At 32.6% G+C, this 22,077-nt stretch overlaps 2 protein-coding genes across 6 annotated transcripts in view; one reads left to right on the top strand and one right to left on the bottom strand.

The window, feature by feature from the left end:
* Window positions 1-589: 589 nt before the first annotated feature.
* LOC132754559 (reticulophagy regulator 3-like) lies at window positions 590-12,891 on the top strand. Its single transcript, XM_060745205.1, has 8 exons — window positions 590-928; window positions 2,720-2,826; window positions 6,644-6,671; window positions 7,081-7,207; window positions 7,861-7,945; window positions 8,529-8,660; window positions 9,297-9,524; window positions 10,399-12,891. Exons 1-8 carry the CDS (start codon window positions 744-746, stop codon window positions 10,980-10,982), a joined length of 1,476 nt encoding a protein of 491 aa, XP_060601188.1. The 5' UTR covers window positions 590-743; the 3' UTR covers window positions 10,983-12,891.
* A 621-nt stretch (window positions 12,892-13,512) lies between these two features.
* Window positions 13,513-22,077, bottom strand: part of LOC132754558 (putative phosphoenolpyruvate synthase) — a 51,258-nt gene continuing 42,693 nt past the window's right edge. For 4 of the 5 annotated variants that reach the window (XM_060745200.1, XM_060745203.1, XM_060745202.1 and 1 more), the window contains 7 exons: window positions 21,357-21,448; window positions 20,583-20,661; window positions 20,202-20,253; window positions 19,509-19,585; window positions 18,116-18,218; window positions 17,125-17,286; window positions 13,513-17,014 (listed from right to left, as the gene is read on the bottom strand). In XM_060745200.1, the coding sequence (XP_060601183.1) occupies window positions 17,004-17,014; window positions 17,125-17,286; window positions 18,116-18,218; window positions 19,509-19,585; window positions 20,202-20,253; window positions 20,583-20,661; window positions 21,357-21,448 (576 nt within the window). In that variant the 3' untranslated portion in view covers window positions 13,513-17,003. The remainder of the gene's footprint in view (window positions 17,015-17,124; window positions 17,287-18,115; window positions 18,219-19,508; window positions 19,586-20,201; window positions 20,254-20,582; window positions 20,662-21,356; window positions 21,449-22,077) is intronic. The other variant, XM_060745201.1, reaches the window with a different exon arrangement.

Below are 22,077 nucleotides of genomic sequence, written 5' to 3' on the forward strand. Positions count from 1 at the left end.
TTTCTAACACAGAGGCATTAGACAGTGGCCAAAGCATATGGTTTGCGTAATGGTAAAAATTAATTCTAAAAATAAGCCACATCAAAAACAAGATACAGAACACAAACATGAAAAACGAGAGGGTTTGATAGAATTTTTGGACACAGAATGTAATTGAGTGTTCTGTATGTGTTATAAAAGTAATAAGGAAAATGCTTATATAAAGGAGGGTGGATTTCAGGGAAATCTGTATGCTACTATACATGTATGTAAAGTAGTTTAATATTTTAGGTCTGACCACTTTCTTTAAAGCTTCATTCAGGAATTATGTTTATATTGACAATCCAACTGTCTATAAACACTTTCAAACTCTGATACCATGTTTTCAAACGTCACTGAAACTGGATTGTCTATACTAAATAATCAAAATGATGTAAATTTTACTAGGAATACTTTGTATATACTATTTATAAGTATGAAATTGGATATAAAAAAAAACCCAACCCTATTACCTTACACTGGAAACCCTTCATTAATACATTTCTTCTTCTTTTCGTTCTTTATTTGTTCAATCAAGTTGCAGCGGAGGAACCAGTCTGTGACTGCGCAAAATGTCAACAAATGATGAAAATCAGATAGGAAATTGAAATGTCTTAGAATAAACCTTTAATAATTTTACATCTGTCTTTTAATCAGTTAAAAACAAATTCAATTTTATCAACAATTCAGTTGCTTTTTTATTTCGCTCATCAACACTTGTCGAAATGGACAAGTCAAAAGATAACAGCGAAAAGTCTGAAAGTGAAGAAAAATTGGCATATTTTATAGAAACATTTCAGGAAGTTTTGAGCCCACTGGAGCCAACAATAATGAAATTACAAAGTTTACTGGTCTGGGAGAATCCAATGAAAAGCACTGCCATGATAGCAGGTGTTCACTGTATTTTCTGGTATGTATCAAGAAAGCAGTTGGTTTGACCCAAATTTGTATAAAGTAGGTCTATAAAACCTATCATTTATTCAAATTTTAATATTTTTATTTGATACATTAATATTTTTGTCAACCTTCAGGAGTACACATGTGCTTAACTCTAAATGTCGCTCTAGCTTCTATTAAACAAAAGAAATGGTCCCTTATATTCCATTTTGGTTGCTCGTCCATCTGTCTGTCTGTCTATCTATCACACTTGTGTATGGTCCATAACTTGGCACAAATGTTTACTTTAATAAAACAGTGTGTCATGCAAAATAACCCCTTACTCCATGGTCAAGGTCACACTTGGAGATCAAAGGTCAATACTGTCTGACGGAGGGTATGTTTCGTGATCAGTCCATACGATTTTCATCAACCACAGGATTTTGAAAAAACTTTGCAGAAGTGTTCAACATAAAAAGACGATGTGGCATGTGAAAAAACCAGACCCCTTAAGCCAAGGTAAAGGATGCCTTTGTAGATCAAATGTCAACATTTTCTAATGAAGGGTACATTTTTTGCCTGGTCAATAACTTTTTCATCCAAGGGATTTTGAAATAACTTTGTAGAATGTTCACCATAACAAGACAACTTGTCATGCCAAAAGCCAGACCCATAACTCCAAGTTCAAGGTCACACTTGAAGATCAATGGTCAAAATTGTCTGATGGATGGTATATTTTGTGTCCACTCTATAACTCAGCCACGTACCAAGGGATTTTGAAATAAATAGGCACAAATGTACACCTTGATATGTATTATTGTCTGATAGAGGTGAATTTGTGTTGGTTCATCAGGGATAAAAAAAAATTCAGAACCACTTTTCTCATCCTGCATGCTATGCTACTCGCCCTGCATTTTGTCGATAAACTTTGCCAATGCAATAGACCGCAAGAATTTTCATAATCAGTTTGTTTACATTTAATGATGGAACACTTGGAACAAAGCTTGTGTTGCAGGTTATGTATAAATTGCGCACTTTATAGAGCATTGTCAACTCAGGCACATTCCAGTAACATTCATATCAAATTAACAGTGCATTCAGAACTTAATGTCAAAATGTGTGACTGGAATGTGCCTGACAACGCTCTATTAAGTGCGTGATTCATACATAATCTATAACACATGTAGGCTCAACTTTTCCATTCATCAAAGGATTTTGAAATAACTTTGCACAAACATTCACCATATTAAGACAATTGGTCATGTGCAGAAACCAGTTCTCTACTACCAAGGTCATGCTCAGAAACCAAGGTCAAGGTTACACTTGAACTAAGTTGAATTTAAAAGCTTAATATGGTCTGTATTTTCCTTGTCCAGAGAATAACTGCAAGAGATTTCAGTGAAAATTGAATTATTAATAGATAACATCAAGAGGATGTTCCCTGCATAAGAACCATGACTCCATCTTAAATTCTTTTTAATTATCTCCCTACATGTTCTTATTTTTAGTGATCAAAACTGCTTAAATGTAATTCTGTTGAAGTGTACTTGTGAGTTATTTGATAAATGTATTGTTGCATTTGCAGATCTAGTATATATCAATATTTTGCACTGGAAGTCAAGAACCTTACCTCAAACTTACGAAATAATACTATTGTGTGCTTCATATAAAACTTCCTTGAGGTGGGGGATGTTGGTAACTCGTTTACAAATTCTTGTTGGTTATCAATGTGAAGTGTTGATTTTTCCTTTTGTAATTTCTTTTCCTGGAAGGCTTACAGGAATACTTTCACCTCCAGTTAACTATTTTTAAACTTTTCTTTCAGGTTTTTCATGTATAGTGGTTGTAGATTTTACTCAACTCTGAGCACTGTGATAATGGTTTTATTTTTTCTCCACACATGGAAAAAGAAAATTTGGCCAGAAATAAGAGGTAAATTCTTAGAACAATATCAGTATTACTCTGCTTTACAAGTTAAAGAAAATGTTAAAAAATATGGCTGCACTTAAGTTCCTTTTTAGCTCACCTGTCACAAAGTGACAGGGTGAGCTTTTGTGATCGCTTTTTGTCCGGCGTCCGTCCGGCGTCCGTAAACTTTTACTTTAAATGACATCTCCTCATAAACCACTAGGCCAATTTCATCTAAACTTCACAGGAATATTCCTTTGGTGGTCACCTTTAAAAATTGTTCAAAGAATTTAATTCCATGCAGAACTCTGGTTGCCATGGCAACCGAAAGAAAAAACTTTAAATATCTTCTTTTAAAAAACCCTAAGAGCTAGAGCTTAGATATTTGGCATGAAACATCTTCTAGTGAGTGTCTACCAAGTTTGTTCAAATAAAAGCCCTGGGGTCAAAATTGGCCCCGCCCCAGGGGGTCATTGATTTTCCCTATATGCATATAGTAAAAACTTAAAAAATCTTTGTTTAAAGAACCCAAAGAGCTAGAGCTTAGATGTTTAGCATGATACATGTTCTTATGGGTGTCTACCAAGTTTGTTCAAATAAAAGCCCTGGGGTCAAAATTGGCCCGGTCCCAGGGGGTCATTGATTTTCCCTATATGCATATAGTAAAAACTTAAAAAAACTTCTTTTAAAGAACTCAAAGAACTAGAGCTAAGATATTTAGCATGAAACATGTTCTAATAGGTGTCTACCAAGTTTGTTCAAATAAAAGCCCTGGGGTCAAAATTGGCCCCGCCCCAGGGGGTCATTGATTTTCCCTATATGCATATAGTAAAAACTTAAAAAATCTTCTTTTAAAGAACTCAAAGAGCTAGAGCTAAGATATTGAGCATCAAACAAATCTTCTTTGAAAATACCCAAATAGCCAAAGTTTAGATATTAAGCATGAAACATCTTCTAGTGAGTGTCTACAAAGTTTGTTCAAATAAAAGCCCTAGGGTCAAAATTGGCCCCGCCCCGGGGGTCATTGATTTTCCTTATATGTGTATAGCAAAAACTTAAAATCTTCTTTTTGAAAAAAACCCAAATAGCTAGAGTTTAGATATTAAGCATGAAACATTTTCTAGTAAGTGTCTACAAAGTTTGTTCAAATAAAATCCCTGGGGTCAAAACTGGCCCCGCCCCAGGGGTGTCATTGTTTTTAACTATATGTGTATAGTAAAAACTTAAAATAATCTTCTTTTAAAAAGCCCAATGAGCTAGAGCTTAGATGTTTAGCATGGAACATCTTCTTATGGGTGTGGGGGGGGGGGGGCTATATACAGGTGAGCGACCTCAGGGCCATCATGGCCCTCTTGTTTAATCCCCTTCTGCATAGTGAATAGGAATATAGGAATAGCCTTTGTCTGTCAGTCTGCACTACCGAATAGTGTTAAGGGGCCATCTAACTTTAAACAGAACAAAAGGGAACAATAGAGTTTATTCCGTAACAATAGAGTAAGGGGCCATTGGCACTTTATTAAACAATAGAAAATAAAAGAAATGGCCCTTTATTCCATTTTGGTCAGACGTCCAACCGTCCGTCCGTAACACTTTTGTGTCCGCTCCATAACTTTTAAACCGCTGAATTTTTTTTTAAATAACTTGGCACAAGTAATCACCATAATGAGACGATGTGCAGAGCGCAAAAATTGGGTTGCTACTCCCAAGGTCAAGGTCACACTTAAAGGTCAAATGTTAAAAAGTCTTCATTTCATAATAAAAAGTCTACATTTCGTGTCTGCTCCATAACTTTTTAACTGCTTAATTTTTTTTGAAATACGCCATAATGAGATGATGTGCAGAGGGCAATAATTGGGTTGCCTACCCCAAGGTCAAGGTCACACTAAAGGTCAAATGTTAAAAAGTCTTCGTTTCATATTAAAAGTCTACATTTTGTGACCGCTCCGTAACTTTTTAACTGCTGAAAATGTTTTGAAATAAGTTTAATAACTTGTCACAACTGATCATTATTATAAGACGATGTGCAGAGGGCAATAATTGGCTTGCTACTTAAAAGGTCGCACTATGTTGGTTTTGTCGTGATGCGGCTCAAATGTAGATGCTCTTTTATTTCCCAGTGAAGTTTGCTCCAAAAATTGTCCAATTGCAATTATTTTTATGATTACGAAAAATGTCTCAAAGTTTGTGACCTTTTAGCTCACCTGTCACAAAGTGACAGGGTGAGCTTTTGTGATCGCTTTTCGTCCGGCCGTCGTCCATCCGTCGTTCGTCCGTCGTCCATCCGTAAACTTTTACTTTAAATGACATCTCCTCATAAACCACTAAGCCAATTTCATCCAAACTTCACAGGAATGTCCTTTGGTGATCACCTTTAAAAATTGTTCAAAGAATTTAATTCCATGCAGAACTCTGGTTGCCATGGCAACCGAAAGAAAAAACTTTAAATATCTTCTTTTAAAAAACCATAAGAGCTAGAGCTTAGATATTTGGCATGAAACATCTTCTAGTGAGTGTCTACCAAGTTTGTTCAAATAAAAGCCCTGGGGTCAAAATTGGCCCCGCCCCAGGGGGTCATTGATTTTCCCTATATGCATTAGTAAAAACTTAAAAAATCTTCTTTTAAAGAACCCAAAGAGCTAGAGCTAAGATATTTAGCATGAAACATGTTCTAATGGGTGTCTACCAAGTTTGTTCAAATAAAAGCCCTGGGGTCAAAATTGGCCCCGCCCCTGGGGGTCATTGATTTTCCCTATATGCATATAGTAAAAACTTAAAAAATCTTCTTTTAAAGAACTCAAAGAGCTAGAGCTAAGATATTGAGCATGAAACATGTTCTAATAGGTGTCTACCAAGTTTGTTCAAATAAAAGCCTGGGGTCAAAATTGGCCCGCCCCAGGGGGTCATTGATTTTCCCTATATGCATATAGTAAAAACTTAAAAAATCTTCTTTTATAGAACCAAAAGAGTTAGAGCTAAGATATTTAGCATGAAACATGTTCTAATAAGTGTCTACCAAGTTTGTTCAAATAAAAGCCCTGGGGTCAAAATTGGCCCCGCCCTGGGGGGTCATTGATTTTCCCTATATGCATATAGTAAAAACTTAAAAAATCTTCTTTTAAAGAACTCAAAGAGCTATGACTAAGATATTTAGCATCAAACATGTTCTAATAGGTGTCTTCCAAGTTTGTTCAAATAAAAGCCCTGGGGTCAAAATTGGCACCGCCCCGGGGGTCATTGATTTTCCTTATATGTGTATAGCAAAAACTTAAAAAATCTTCTTTGAAAAAACCCAAATAGCTAGAGTTAAGATATTAAGCATGAAACATCTTTTAGTGAGTGTCTACAAAGTTTGTTCAAATAAAGACCTGGGGTCAAAATGGCCCCGCCCGGGGGGTCATTGATTTTCTTTATATGTGATTAGCAAAAACTTAAAATCTTCTTTTTGAAAAAACACAAATAGCTAGAGTTTAGATATTAAGCATGAAACATCTTCTAGTAAGTGTCTACAAAGTTTGTTCAAATAAAAGCCCTGGGGTCAAAACTGGCCCGGCCCCAGGGGTGTCATTGTCTTTAACTATATGTATATAGTAAAAACTTTAAAAAAATCTTCTTTTAAAAAGCCCAATGAGCTAGAGCTTAGATATTTAGCATGAAACATCTTCTTATGGGTGTCTACCAAGTTTGTGCAAAATAAAAGCCCTTGGGTTAAATTGGCCCTGCAACGTTGGGTGGGGGGGGGGAGGGGGTTGGGGGGGGGGCCTATATACAGGTGAGCGACCTCAGGGCCATCATGGCCCTCTTGTTTATAGACTAGCATAAAAAGATTGTTTTTTCCTTTCAGTTCCACCTAAAAGTCCAGACATAGATGAGTAAGTAAAACATTATAGTAATATATTCTGACACAATGTCACTGGTGATAACTTTCTGTTGTTAGGTTAGATCATAGCATTAAAGCATATTTTGAAGTTTGTTTAGTAAAAATGCTTACGTTAATGTGATCTTGGTCAAGTGAAAAATTTGAGTCTGCTGGAAAAACTAAGTAAATGGTCCTGATGAAGGAAAATAATTTTGTTTTACCTTTTGTCATCAAAATATGCTTGCACTTTCTAGTGTTTTGGATAAAACATGTGGGAGTCATCTGCAATTTTATTTAATAACCTCTTTTTTATGGCACTTTTGTGAAAATTTCAAACCTTGCCAAGTGATTTTCATTATTTCTTTTCCAATTTGATTGAATTGTAGCATATGAGTGATTTATTTTATTATCTGATTACATAGATGGACACCTGTACATCCAAGGTTACTAAGTGTGCCTGAAATATGTAAACATTTGAGTTCAACATGGTGCTACCTTTTAAACTGTGTGAATTGGTGGACAACATTAAGGAGAGAGCGTCCCCTTAAGGTAAGCTATTACAGTTAGACATTGATACAGATGTATGTTTACGAACTATTCTGGTTGTAAGCTTGAAAAATGAGATTATGAAAGAGAATATTAAGCTAATTAAAGGCATGAAATCATTAGTTAATTAACTGTTGTCTTGTCTCATCAGATTTGTTAAGACCAGCTTTGGGAAATGGAAAGTGGCTTCTAAAAATAGGAAAAAGAACATTACTCAGAAGGGAAAATAACATCTTGGCCTCCTGTAACTTTAATAAACTTATTTGAAAGAAGATTTGATTTCGTATCAACAAAAGTGAAATACCTGTATAAAACTGCATCATAAAACCCAATTTGGCATTCTCCTGGTTTTCTTAATTCATTACCAACTATTACTTATTCAAATATATATATAGCTGAATATGTGTAATTTATTTGTCCATATTTGAATTTGGAACAGTCCATTTAAATTTTAAGGGATTTTATTAACAGGTAACAAAAAGTATAAAGCCTGGTTAAAATTAAGCTGCTCAATTGTGCAGGCTTGCCTAGCTCTTACAGGTTGCCAAAGCTAATCACTTGGTTCCAGGAGGTAATCCAAAATTGAGAATAAATATTATATACCAATACAACATTTTACATAATATCATTACCAGATTATTTTTTTCCTTTTACAGTTTTGTATTGAGACTAGTTTCATATTTACCTGTCTGGCTGTGATAGGACATTATATATCAGATGTTATGCTGTCATATATTATAAGTAAGTCATTTTTCATTATGGGCAAATATACATGTAAATTAAAGTAAAATTATGCACATTTTGTTGCTGTTTTGTTGAGCTGTATTAGTTATTACATGTAGCTATATATTTAAAAAGATGGACCATTGTCATGGTGGTTGACCAATACTTAGGAAATAAATATCAATTTTTAGTGCATTGTTGTAGAATAATGCATGATTCCACTTAAAATGCACAGGAATATAATAACAAGCTTAGAGGCCTGAGTAATGAATGACAAAGCATTTGGATGATAAACCATGCATTGTTATACTATAATGCAAGAATAATTATCATCTTTTTCCATTTACAGGACAAGTGACTTTGAAAATATTATTTGATGCCTGTTATAAAGTTTTTGAAGTGATTTGTAGTATTAAACTTTGGCTACATTAATTTACTAACAAACAGTACATTTTGATACATCTTTCACTTGGTATTTTCATGTTAAGGCTGTTCTATGAAGATCTGTGGCTTGATCTGTTTATTTGCATGGAGTAAATGCTGAATTTATGTCAAATCTTATACTTTACATTGTGAACTTTTTTTTTATTTTAATTTGCAGTAATGAGCATCATCTTATGGCCATGTTTACAGTATCATAATTTATTGAAGAAAATCTACATGAAATTTGAGCCAATATTTATGAAGCTGGATTATTCAATTAAAGTGAAAAATAAGTGGAGATATGAAGGAGGTTAGTGTGAATCTTGTGTAAAATCTTACAGTCATGATAACATATGGGATGTTTCTGTAAAATTGCTTGAGTTTCAGTGAAACTGCAAGTACATGGTTGCTTTTCAACACAGGAGATGAAAACAACCATGTTTCTAAATATGACAGTGCTGGTTATAGTACTATTAAACTTAATTCATGTAATTTAATACATTAACATGATTAGGTTCAAACCAAACTGAGCCAAAAAATGAATTTTGGTTCACCCATACCATGTCACCATATAACTCCAATGGTAGTTAGGTTGAACATGATTTGATTATTTAGAGTTAAAGAACTTGTTTCACCTTCAAGATTAAACTTTTTTTATCATAATTTTTTAACTAAATCAGAATATGAATTTTAAATATTTCAGATATTGACAATTTTCAGTCCATCCTGTAAAGTTTTTCTGTAAATTTTACACAACATCTGTCTCAAACCTGTATTTTGGTTTGTTTATACCACAAAGCCCTTAATTCTTAATATAGTTAGACATACATTAGAATTAGAAAAGAAAATTCATGAACAAATGTAGACTGTAACAATTAAAAATTTTATCTATTGAGAAGAAGATGTTTAAACAATGTTGATGAATTAGAAGTATTTGATATTTTAGAAAGAGCAGCTGTAACAACCAGTGAAAATACCGACGATGAAGGAATGTTGACAAGCTCAGTATGTGCTGATAACGAAAGCGACCTTGAGGATTTTTATCCTTCTGATCCAATGATATCAGCAGCTCTAGCCCGTGCAATAACAGACAGCGAGGACGAGGGTGGTACACCTTCAACATCTCTCACACCAGCACTCTCCAAACAGCCCTCTGTTATCAACTCAGATGATGGTATGTATGGGTTTTTTTTTTCTCCCAAGCTTATTTTGGAGGTCATATACAACACTGTTATAATCATATGACAGGCTTAAGTTACTGGTACTTACATTAACTTTGAATCTCTTGCCCCTCACAGCTTTGGGTTAAAATTCTGTCAGGGAATTTGGATTCTTTGAAGTTAGTGATCTTCTCTAGCACCTGCTTAGAGGTCAACTGAGCTCTTCTTTCACAAAGCTGCAGTCCCCATAAGACCTTTAATGTAAGTCTGTCTATAAATCTGACCAAAAATAATAAAAAAAAGGATACTGTAATGTAAATGTTAACATTTATTTGCTTTAATTCTATAAGTATTAGAAAAGTATTCTGTAGTCACATTACTACCAACCTCTATAGCCGTTTATTTTAATTTCCTGACATTTTCTTCATGTAACTATGTGCAGCTTTTAAATACTTTGTGGGCTATTCGTTTTTAATATAAAATTTACCTTTTATAACATTTTTAAGTGGCTCAAAAAAAAAAGTCTTCAAAATAGTTTTAGCTCTACATGTGTTGAAAGTTTTATGGTCCTGTGGCCCATTTAATTGCATTCATGCTATTTTTTTTTTACTTCAAATAAATATCAAACTTACTTACTTTGAAATTGAAGCAATTGTTATGTCAACTCAAGAAAAATATTTTTTTTAAAAATCATTTTAAAGTAAGATTTATTCAATTTCAAAGAAAACAAACAAGTTTTATTTTTGCTCACTGATTGAAAACAAAGTTTTTTGCTTTAAGTTATACATGTTATATCTTTTCCCTAAATCTACTCTTTATGGAGCCAGTATAAAATCACAATTATAATGTTTTACAGACTTCAGTGATATGTGATAAATTCCTTTCCAGAAAATAATCATGTTGAGGAAATGGAATCTGAGTTTGCTCTCAGTATAGACGTAATGCCATCATTTAGTGACATATTGGATCACAGTGACGACGACCTTCTGGACGATCTACCAAGCATCGAGCCACCTAGATCAAGTCGTGAAAGCTCAGGTGATAGTATCAGATTCATACCTTCACATTTTGAAGAATCAGATGAAGAGGAAACTTTAGCACATGACTTGCCAAGAACTGAAAGACAGAGAATGTCCAAAAAAGATTCTAGGCAGCGTAAAGTTGCGGCTCAGTCTGGGGAACAAGACATTATGACCCAAGCTCTGTCTACTATGGTAAGTTCAGCTATTCAGAACACTGTAATGGGAACACTTCAAAATTTGGCGGCAAAATCGAATCCAAGGTTGGCGCAGTCTTCTGGTGATAGATATGCAAGCATTCATAGTGACTCTGATGATGAGGTAGATGATCATGGTCATGAAGGCGCTCATAAAGCAAGAAGAGGATCAGGGGAAACTGCAAGTTTAGACATTGAGGAAGAGTTTGACTTTCTAGAGGAATATGATATTGGGAGTGCTGAGGAAAAGGATTGAACAGTGTCATCAGCATTTTTAAATATTTCTTGATTTTGTTATGGTAGTAGTTATTTCCCCCATAGAAATGAGCCCGTTAGTGTCATTGAATTGTTCTGTGAGTGTAACTGATAATGGTACTGCCCACTTTTTTTGTCTGGTATAGAAACAAGCATGTGAGAGATCATGATTTTGATGAAAGATAAAAAAACATGCTATGATTTGACAAAATAATGACATGACAATAGTTAAGTGCATGGTTTGAAGTTATTTGCTACTCACAGTTTAGCATATTGTAATTACACATTATTTTCTATATTTGCATGTTATAATTTAAGTATACAGTACAGGCTTGTTTTGTTATTCATCATTGACAAAGCACACACAGTTAATGTATTTTGGTTTATTTGTAATATGTTATTTATGTCATTTATGTGAGCATATGCAGGTAACATTTAAAACAGAATGTAAAGAAAAAGATTTTATTTATAACAATAAACCGGGCAAGGCAATTTTGGAAAGTATATGCAAATTCTTGTATATATTTTTGTATAAGAGATCAGAAGAAATCAAAAATGAATTGGAGATAATATGAAATGATAATGTTACGCTAAGATCTTGGGGAATAATCAGAAGTGACATGATCACAATCTTCTTGTGGAAGAAAGTTTTCATGCAAAGAGGAGATATACATAATGAAATGATGATATTTGATAGTAAGTTAATCAGGTATAATCAAATATAGCATGTTAACAATTGTCTTGTGGTTGAAGTACTATTACATTGAAGTTAGTGTAATATGGCCAATGATATATGGGAGGCAGTGGTTAAAAGAACACATATCAAGAAAAGATATTTGTAAGATTATGACAAAAAAGAATTTATATTTCTGATATTAAATTTGTTGTTAAAGATTCTGTAACAGTTTTTTCTTCTTGAAAGTTTCTTTAACATAATAGTAAGAATGTGTACACCAAAATGTTTTATCACCATATTTTGTTAATTTTGATCAAGATTAAAGAATTCTATATGGGATGTATTATTGTTAGAAATTTATAGCCTTGAGTTCATATTTTAAATGTTTTAATTACATTTGATATGTATTTGAAGAAGAATTATGATTTTTGTACAGTTGGTGTAACATGCAAATGAAATTAATGATGTTATCTTCATTCATCATTGATGTATCCTATTAATTATTTCAAAACTTGAAAGCAAAATTTTGACATAATGTGACACCAATTTATCTTTTCAAATTTCTAAATTGCTTTGGTGTTTTTAGATAGTAACATTTGCTTTGAAGTATATTATTTTGATGTTGAAGGCAATTGTCTATAAATATTATAATATTAATATGCTACCATCATTTTTGTGTGATTTGTTTCTTAACTTGTCATATTAATCATTTTTAATACCCCTAACAGTGCTTTTGTATAACTGTTTTGTCTTATTCTCTATATGGAACTGTTTGCAAATATTCCTATAAACATGAATTCTTTTTATCGGTGAGCTAAATAGAAGTAATTGGTAATGAGAGGAAAGCTAAGTAGTCACTAATTGATATTCCAATTAGTCGAAGTAAGTAAATGATTTATGGGGGAGGTGTGCCAAAAAAGTAAAACACAGTGACTTGTTGTTGTTCTTGCAGTGACGCCTTATTTGTGCTATTTATATATACTGGAATAAGTTATATATTTTATTATCATTTTTAATCTGTGTACCATTCTTAGCTGTGTTATTTGATTATTTTTTTGTCCTTTGTCCTGGTGTATTTTACACCACATGTGTTAATCTAAGTACATATTATGTTTGCTTATGTCATTGTGGTGTGAAAAAAAAATGTACTTTTGGTTGTTTTTAAAATTTTACTTTACCATCTATTACATTATATACATTTACTTATTGGTAGCATAAATACTTAAATCTTTAAGTTTTATTTTGTTTTTTTTTCTGTCGCTTCAATTAAGAAATGCTGACCTAGTTATCCAGGACAAGGGGTTCTGTCCAAGGAATATGGATTTTAATCGTAAGGTATGTCCCTATCTGTGCCATGTTATTGTGGAATAGTATATGTGATTCCAATCATAACTAATAGCTTATTGACTCACACAATACCTGATGAAAAATTGGCAATCCTCCAATGTTTTCTTATGTATAAATTGCCAATATGCCATCAATAATATTTGAGAAATTGGCAAGCCATCATTGATTCCTAAGGAGATATTTGCAAACTGCCATCATCAACGACAGCTTTCAAGAAGTTAGCAAGCAATTAGCCTTCAATGAAGAAATTGATAATCTGCCACCATTGATTTCTGTGGTGAAATTGGCAATTTGCCAATATTAGTTTCAGTGATTTTTTAGACGAAATTGGCAATCTGTCATCATATACTGCAATGATTTCTTATCAGAAATTGGCAATAGGTTGCTAGAAAACTGATAAGCAGTGGTACACATTCCATGTTCTTTCCTCTGATGTTTCACTGTACATAATGGTAATAAATATATGGGTCCAAATATTCAGACATAATGCAGATAAAGAGACAAACTATAAGAATTTAAATATTTATTTTGTTTTATACCAGATATGTCAATATAAGGTTACAATATTTTAACTTATTTCATATGCATACACAAGAACATTGTCTGATACCCACGGCCTAACCATTGACATTTATCAGCTGTAGGATTTTTGGCTGATATCTAGTTGATTAGAAGTGTGTCAAAGACGGCTATTTCATTGGTTGCCTCATGAAATATGAGGCGATTAAAACTAAGCAAAAAGTCATTCTATAGAATGTTCCGCATTACAGACAAAATTGCGGCAACCAATTAAAGTCAGCTGTCAAAATTTCAATATCAAAAATGTAAACGATTTCCAGCAAAAAAGCATAAAAACTTACTGTTACTGATAGTTTTTACCTTCGTCATTGAAGAATATAAATTTTGTTAAACACAATAATGTTGGTTGATATTTTATGCACCTGTTGCTGTATATCGACACAAATAAATTTATTTACCCACTGCTTGATAACATGGTAATCAAACACGGGTATCAGATGATGGCACAAGAATAATAATATCTAAATATAAAAAAGCACAAGTAAATCACTTACAATTAACTTTGATAAATATATAATCAAATTATCATAAGTAAACATAAAAGAAGTCCCAATAAAGTAAGGGAAGCTAATACCACAACTATTTAACATAAAATACAACACAAACATTACCAGTATTATGGCAATTGTAAGTTGACTATCCTGAGGTTAAAAAAAAATTGCAACAAAACTGTAATATAATGAAAAAAAAAAACAACACACAGTCATATATAGTTTTAAAAAAATTCAACAACTACTCTGTTATAAAAGGATCAGCAACCTACAAAACTACTAAAAGTAATGGTATGGTCAACATATGCAGCCATTGTACAAATATAATCTACAAAATCAGTCATTTTAACTTCATTATTTATCACATTTAATCCACATTATGATCACAGAATAAAAAATTAAGGCATAATAATATCTGAATGATAATATCTGACTATATAAAAAGTATAAGTTCTAAACAAGGGCAACATTATTGCAAAATACGCCTGTCACAAAAGCTTTTGACAGAGATGTGGGCATTATGGGACATGCTCTGGGCTATTTCAGGAAAATAACTGGATAATTTTTCATCTCTAGTGACCTTGACCTTGCAAATATTGACCTAAATTACATGTGTCATGCTTGTAGTCATGACAGTTCTCATTGGTGTTACAATCCATCAATAAATGATGACTAAATAGTCCCCATGCACATACTTTGACCTCTCTATTTGACCTTGGCTTTGGTAGCAGGGACCTGCATTATTACGCAATAAGCCTCACAATGGTAAACATTTGTGCCAAAAATTGGATGCCGCCCACCCTACTGCTTGTCCACCCGCCAGGGGGAAACTATAATACAACCCACTTTTCAAACCAGCATATAAAAATATCCTTCAAAGAAAATAAAACTAAATAATCTTATCTAAATAATAAGAAATCTAAATAATAAGCCATATTAAAACTTAAAATGCAAAAATGAATTTTAGGATAATCTGCCATTCTAAAATGGCGACATATTTTGATTGTGAACATGTATATCATGTTTGAAGTGAATAACCTTCCTAGTTTTCATAAAAATCACTTCTCATGCTGAAATTAAGCACACGAAAAAATGAAAACAGCAAGGTAAATGGATGAGACAATGTTTCTACAATACATGAAATATCTGAACAATAATATAAAATGTGTTAAACATATCACATAATTTTCATTTAAATCCTGGAGAAATAAAAACCCTGAAAACTGTATAAAGAAAATGCCTTGCCAGTGAAATAGACTGTAAAGATCAATTAAATGTGACAAGCAAAAATAAACCTGTGAAAAGTAGGAAATTTAAGTAAAAATGTTTGAAGGTCTTGCTGGGTGTACTGATCAGCTGCATAATATAAAATCATGAGAAAAAATCTCCAATGTTTAAACTAACCATTTTAACACTTCATACAATTTTGTTGAATAAAAGGCAATACCTGGTAGATGTCTTCTGAATGTTCATCTGCTCAAAAAAAAGCACAAACAATTCTAAAGTAATGAGCAAGTAAGGAAGACACATTTTTCCATTTTTTTTATGCCAGATACCTTTACTGTAATGAAAAAAAATAGGAATACTATTAACACATTCTAAAAATGTACAAAAAAAATTAGGGACAAATAAGGATTGCTAGTGAGCCTGATTTCATGTACATGTAGTTAGGAAAGCTAACTTCACTAAACATAAAAAAAATATTGCATAATGTCCATTAAAAAAATAAGCATATGTAATAAATCTATATTTTATAAAATTTTGTCAAATACAGGAAGAGTAAAAAATAAAAATAATAAAACAACCTAAATAAAGAGGTAATGTTACCTCTTAAACAAATTAGCCTTGTTTTAAAACAAGTATCCCTCTTAAAACAAGTTACCTGTTTAAATAAATTAGCCTTGTTTTAAAACAAGTAACCCTCTTTAGACAAGTTCCCTTCTTAAAACAAGTATAAACCCTCTTAAAACAAGTATAAACCCTCTTAAAACAAGTATAAACCCTCTTAAAACGAGCATAAACCCTCTTAAAACAAGTTATCCTCTTAAAACGAGTATATTAACCCTCTTTAAACAAGTATAAACCCTCTTTAAACAAGTATAAACCCTCTTAAAACAAGTATAAACCATCTTAAAACAAGTATAAAATCTCTTAAAACAAGTAACCCTAATCTAAAACAAATTATGCATGTCTATAATGATGCTTTTCATTGAATCATTATGATCTTTAATAAATACAGCTGCTGTCAATTAATCAAGTTGGTTTCCATATACTAAAAGTAACTTATCTTGAAAAAAAATCTAAGAGACATTTCCATTATAATCACAGGAATTTATTTAATGAGGTTAACATGTATCTAAAACAAAATTTAAAAACAATACATGCTTTATAGAAGCACAGAAATACAATAGATTAAATAAATGTAAAACAAAAAATGATAAAACATTTCAATACTCAATATATAGTACCCGCTTAAAATATTTTCTGTTTATTCATTGTTTTATAAACATGTAAATTATGCATAAAAGATATTAAACAAATGTAAATTATTCCCCCCCCCCCATAGAAATTAGCACATTGACTGAATACACCTATACAATCAATTCTAAAAATTTAATAAGCGAAGCTCAATCATATAATTAATGTAAATAAAATTTGTTTGTATAAAATATGTAAAGGTTTTATGGCTAGGCTATCTCAAATTATAGTTATATCTCCCATGCAGTATCTTCCCTGTTGGTTTTATCTTCTGTGGTAGTTTTATCTTCTCTGTTATGTTGTACCTTCGATGTTGGTTTTATCTTCGTAGTTATATCTTTCATGTTATGTTGTACCTTCCGTGTTAGTTTTATCCTCTGTGGTAATTGTATCTTCTATGTTATGTTGTACCTTCGATGTTGGTTTTATCTTCGTAGTTATATCTTTCATGTTATGTTGTACCTTCCCTGTTAGTTTTATCCTCTGTGGTAATTGTATCTTCTATGTTATGTTGTACCTTCGATGTTGGTTTTATCTTCTTTAGTAGTTAAATCTTTCATTTTATGTTGTACCTTCCGTGTTAGTTTTATCTTCTGTGGTAATTGTATCTTCAAGTCTATGAACACAACCATTGGTACCATCAAGATGTATAAAATCTCCTGATCTAAATCTAGTGGTAGCATCAGATACGTTAACAACACATGGCAGTCCGTACTCCCTAGCAACAACAGCTCCTTTACAAATAGAAATGATCTTTTGTTTATAAATAAACTAACTAATACTCTAACTGAAAAAAAAAAAATATTGCAGATGAAGTAAAGTTTCGGTATAACTCCTGAAAAATATCAAAATTTTATAAATGCTTTATTACTTAGACAATCTGTACAATAAAAACACTTTCAAAAAGAAAATAACTGATGTTTATGGAATAACAAATGATGTAATGTCTGTTTAATTTGTTAAAGGTGAAAATATTAGTTATGTAAAAAGAAAACTTGATTCAATCAAAACATATACATTACAACATGAGTACAGTTAATATATATGATATAATATGCATAGTATAAAGGGGTCAACATGTGATGCAAAATTTCTCATAATTGATATTAAAAGAAAATTCTAAGACCTGGCTCCAAAATATGAAGATACCTGAAGGCATGCTGATTTGTATTACTTTAGCCCTCTGCTATAGTTTCAGCAACAAAGCTTAAACTTTATACACATAGCTCTTAACATGAAAATGAACAAGCTGCTTTCCTCAATATTTTTTTTTAAGGTTACCTTTATTCCTACAAAAAGATTTGAAATTATGTAAATAAAATAAGCAAAAAACATAAGAAAAAAAAATTACAGCCTATATCAAAATAAAGCAACACATAAATAGATAGAATTCAAACTTCACATTCAAAAACAGTCTATCCACTCTTCTTACCTGTTTAGTGATGCAGTTTCATTTTGTTATGGGAAAAACCTGATTCCTGTAACTAGTCTACATATAAGATTTTAACTTACCACAGAAAAACCAGATTTTTGTAACCAGTCCAAAGATTAAATTCAACTTACCATGGGAAACCAGTCCACCCATTTCAGTAACCAGTCCAGAGATCAATGGGAAGTATGGTGACCAGCCTACATCAGTGTAACACACTATCAGTATATCTCCTTTCTGCAATAAACAGTCAATTGTAAGCTTTTACTAAAATCTAACCTGTATCAAACTGTATCGAGCATTAGTTGGGACAGGAGTAGAATATTCAAATAACAGTAAGAAAATAAGGTGGACACAAAATGGTTTCATGACTAAACATGACAGAGATTCACTTCAAAATAAAATTTTACTTAAAGATAAACTCTTTTATGTATTTTTTATTTGATAGAGAAACTTATTAACTTTTCAATAAAACTCCTACAGATTTGCTCTCAAATGAAAAAATATATCAGTTGTTAATAATACATCGGTGTCACCAATGTTAACCCTAAACCTCATATATACACGAAACAACGCACTTTCGACCCCCCCCCCCCCCCTTTTAGGCCTCAAATAGTGAAAAAATGTCCTATTTTGGCCCTAAACTCATGTTTTTGTTTTAGAAATGTTGCTAAAAAAAAATGAAGACATTTTCGGCGCCGCCCCAATCCAAAAGATACATCAGGGGGCTGCCAGAAGGGGGATGTGTACTCTTCTGTTTGGGGGGTTTGAAGGGGGGCGGCAGTCCCCCTCATTGCCAAGAAAATTTTGGACTTGTGAGAGGCTAAAAATGAGGCTAAAAATGACCCCAGGTCGATCCTAGGGTAACGTGTAACCAACGCTAGAAAGCCTTTGACTCTATCTCAATCCCTTGAGAAGTTGCAGCACTTTGAAATAAATTTTGATGGAAAAAATCAAGGCAAAACAGTGATTTTTGGCAATTTTGAGATGTCTCCACATTGCCATGGTAACAGGAAATTTAAGACTGAGCATGTCGTTTCGAAGGCAATGGTCCAGTCAACAATTTTGCCAAGTTTTATTAGTATTGAAGCATTTTTCATAGTTTCATAGCAGTCTGAACTTGTAACAGTAGGCTTTTCAGTGAAAACGGCCATTTTTCACAATATGCTCATGAGGGAAAGGGTTAAGTGTTATTTTTCTAATTCTGACAGTTAAAAAAAAATAAATTAAGTTAAAGAATTTGAAAAATATAGGACCAACTGACTTCCAGAAGACCATCTAAATCTCAAATCAAGTGGTCTGCTGACCAATAAAGTTAATGTTGAGGCTTGGCAATATAGCATGATGGACAAACACAACCAAATTTATATCCCCCTCCATCAACCTACCCTATCTTAACAGTCATGTAAGACAAAATTAAATTTATGCTTGCATGATTGCATGACTATAATTATACAAGTGATAAAGGCATCCAATATAGTTGCAGCGTTATAAGGTCTAAATAAACATGTTTAAATCTGTGTTTACCATAATCTGTGCAGCATCATCTAACGACTTCACAACTCTAGCTTGACCTTTGACCTCTCCAACACTTACTGGCATACCTGAAATCAAAACATTTTAACAGTTATGCAGTTTTTACTTGTGGATAGAAAACACAAATGCAATCCTTTATTTAGGATTTTGAAGCACAAACTGTAACTTGAGTAAAATCACCAACCTCCAATAAACTTATTGGATATCTAGCTGACATGAAAGAAATGAAGTACCTGCTGGGATTCAAACCTACAGCAGTCAGGAGCAGTGGTTCTTAGACAGTGATTTAACCACTCTGCCACAGACCGCCTACAATATTTTCTATTGCCATGACTAACAAAATCATGCAAAGAATAGTCTGTTTTTCCCCATGATACTGAAATCCCTTATCTGCTGGAACAAAAAGAGATTAGCCTTTGCCACCAGAATAGATCCAGGCCTGAGCCTGCACATCTGTGCAGTCCCCCAAGCACACTCCATATGTTGGTTTCTAAATTTCTCTATTTTGATATTGAAATGTCTTAAATTTTGAATTAAATGTTCCAAATTCAAAACAAGCCAAGTCCATTATACAACTACAGCAAGTTTAGGAATAAAACTCACAAGTGTTCTCAATTCAATGGGTTGCCTAACTTAACAACAGCGGTATTGGTTATCATTGCTGATAGTGCACACAATTCTTACCTGTTAGTGTAAAAGTGGTTCTTCTGTTTTCTTCAGCCTGCTTCTTCAATATCTGAAACAAAAAAATCAAGATAATAAATTGGTAAGGACATGTACCAAAAAACACCTTTATAATGAAATAAACAAGAGAAATCAGTAGGATAGCTCAACTATTCTCAGTGCTTGATAATAAAACAAGAGCCTGGATAATGTAGAATTTTCTAAGTTCAGAAAGGGCCATAATTCTGTCCAAATCCATATTAGAGTTATGCTCTCAAATAAATATGTGAAGTTTCAACAAATTGCCTTCAGTAGTTTTGGAGATATCAACTTGCACAGAAAAAACTTAACCAAAGTATGACAGCCACTGACAGGGACCCCTGGTGGGTAAAATCAACTTACTGGTAGAGGTTTTCCAATGCTCACAAAAGAAAATTCTAAATCTGCTTGAATTGGAGCTATTTTTCTTCTTCTTACAGCCCTATAACATAAAAACACACTTTTGTAAAAGAAAAAACAACAACACACACACAATCACAAAAAAAAACAATACATGAACTTTTACAAAAGCTATTACTTATATACATATACAGAGCACTTCACCATTTTAGGGTTAAAAATACTTTTCTATGGAAATATTGGTATTTCAAATAGTTTATATCACCTGAAACTGATTTTTGTTGACAAGAGTAAAAATGATATTAATGAGTATAAAACCATGAAACAGACAATTATTATTACAGCCTCACACTGGAAACCTAGCATGATATAACGAACAGTAGTTGATTGGGACAACACTGTGATCATATACATTCATTTATTTATCAGTCTCCAATGTGTTCATACAATATCATTTACAATTCTTATTTCCTTGTTTTATAATAATTATTTCAATTTATGGTTATTCATTATTCTAATTGTATCCAAACTTCATTTACAACAGCACTAATATAAACAATCATGTATGTAATATTTAATGCATGAATCTATTAATGAGTGTACAATGGTGTAATTGACTCAAATGTAAATCAGTATCAAAGTCTCATCACACCAAAATTTGCTAAAATTATGATGTAAATTAGTCATTTTACAACAATAAATACTTAAAAATTAAGAACATGCACTCATCATATGGCGTTTTTTTGTTTGTCTTTTTTTTTTAATAAAAGAACTTACTTAGTGACAAGGAGTGTAGAATGTGCTTTAACAAGGTGACCAATCTCATAATGTGTTAAATAATACAAGAGCTCCCTTTCTGGTAGTTTACCCTACAAAATAAAATTAGTCATGACTTTACATACATATTTAAAAATACATATATCATTATCTTGCATTTTGCAAAACAAGAGGGCCATGAAGGCCCTGAAATCGCTCACCTGTATATAGGCCCCTGGGCCAATGCCAATTTTAAACCAGGGACTTTTATTTGAACAAACTTGGTAGACAGCCATTAGAAGATGTTTCATGATAAATATCTAAGCTCTAGCTCTTTGGGTTCTTTAAAAGAAGATTTTTTAAGTTTTTTCTTTCGGTTGCCATGGCAACCAGAGTTCTGCATGGAATTTAATTCTTTGAACACTTTTTTAAGGTGACCACCAAAGGAACATTCCTGTGAAGTTTGGATGAAATTGGCAAAGTGGTTTATGAGGAGATGTCGTTTAAAGTAAAAGTTTACGGACGGAAGCCGGACGAAAAGCGATCACAAAAGCTCACCATGTCACTTTGTGACAGGTGAGCTAAAAAAAAAACAACAAAAAAAAACCCCAACAAACACCCCCCCCCCCCCCAAAAAAAAAAGAAACCTCAACAATATTTTACAAAGATATTAAACACTTGTTTTAATGAGCTCTTATCAGGTTAATGTGTCCTACAAGTGTAAAAAACATGTAGTAAAAAT

Source organism: Ruditapes philippinarum, unplaced genomic scaffold, assembly GCF_026571515.1.
Source record: "Ruditapes philippinarum isolate M1 unplaced genomic scaffold, ASM2657151v2 ctg1048_1_1_1_1, whole genome shotgun sequence".
Classification (NCBI taxonomy): domain Eukaryota; kingdom Metazoa; phylum Mollusca; class Bivalvia; order Venerida; family Veneridae; genus Ruditapes; species Ruditapes philippinarum.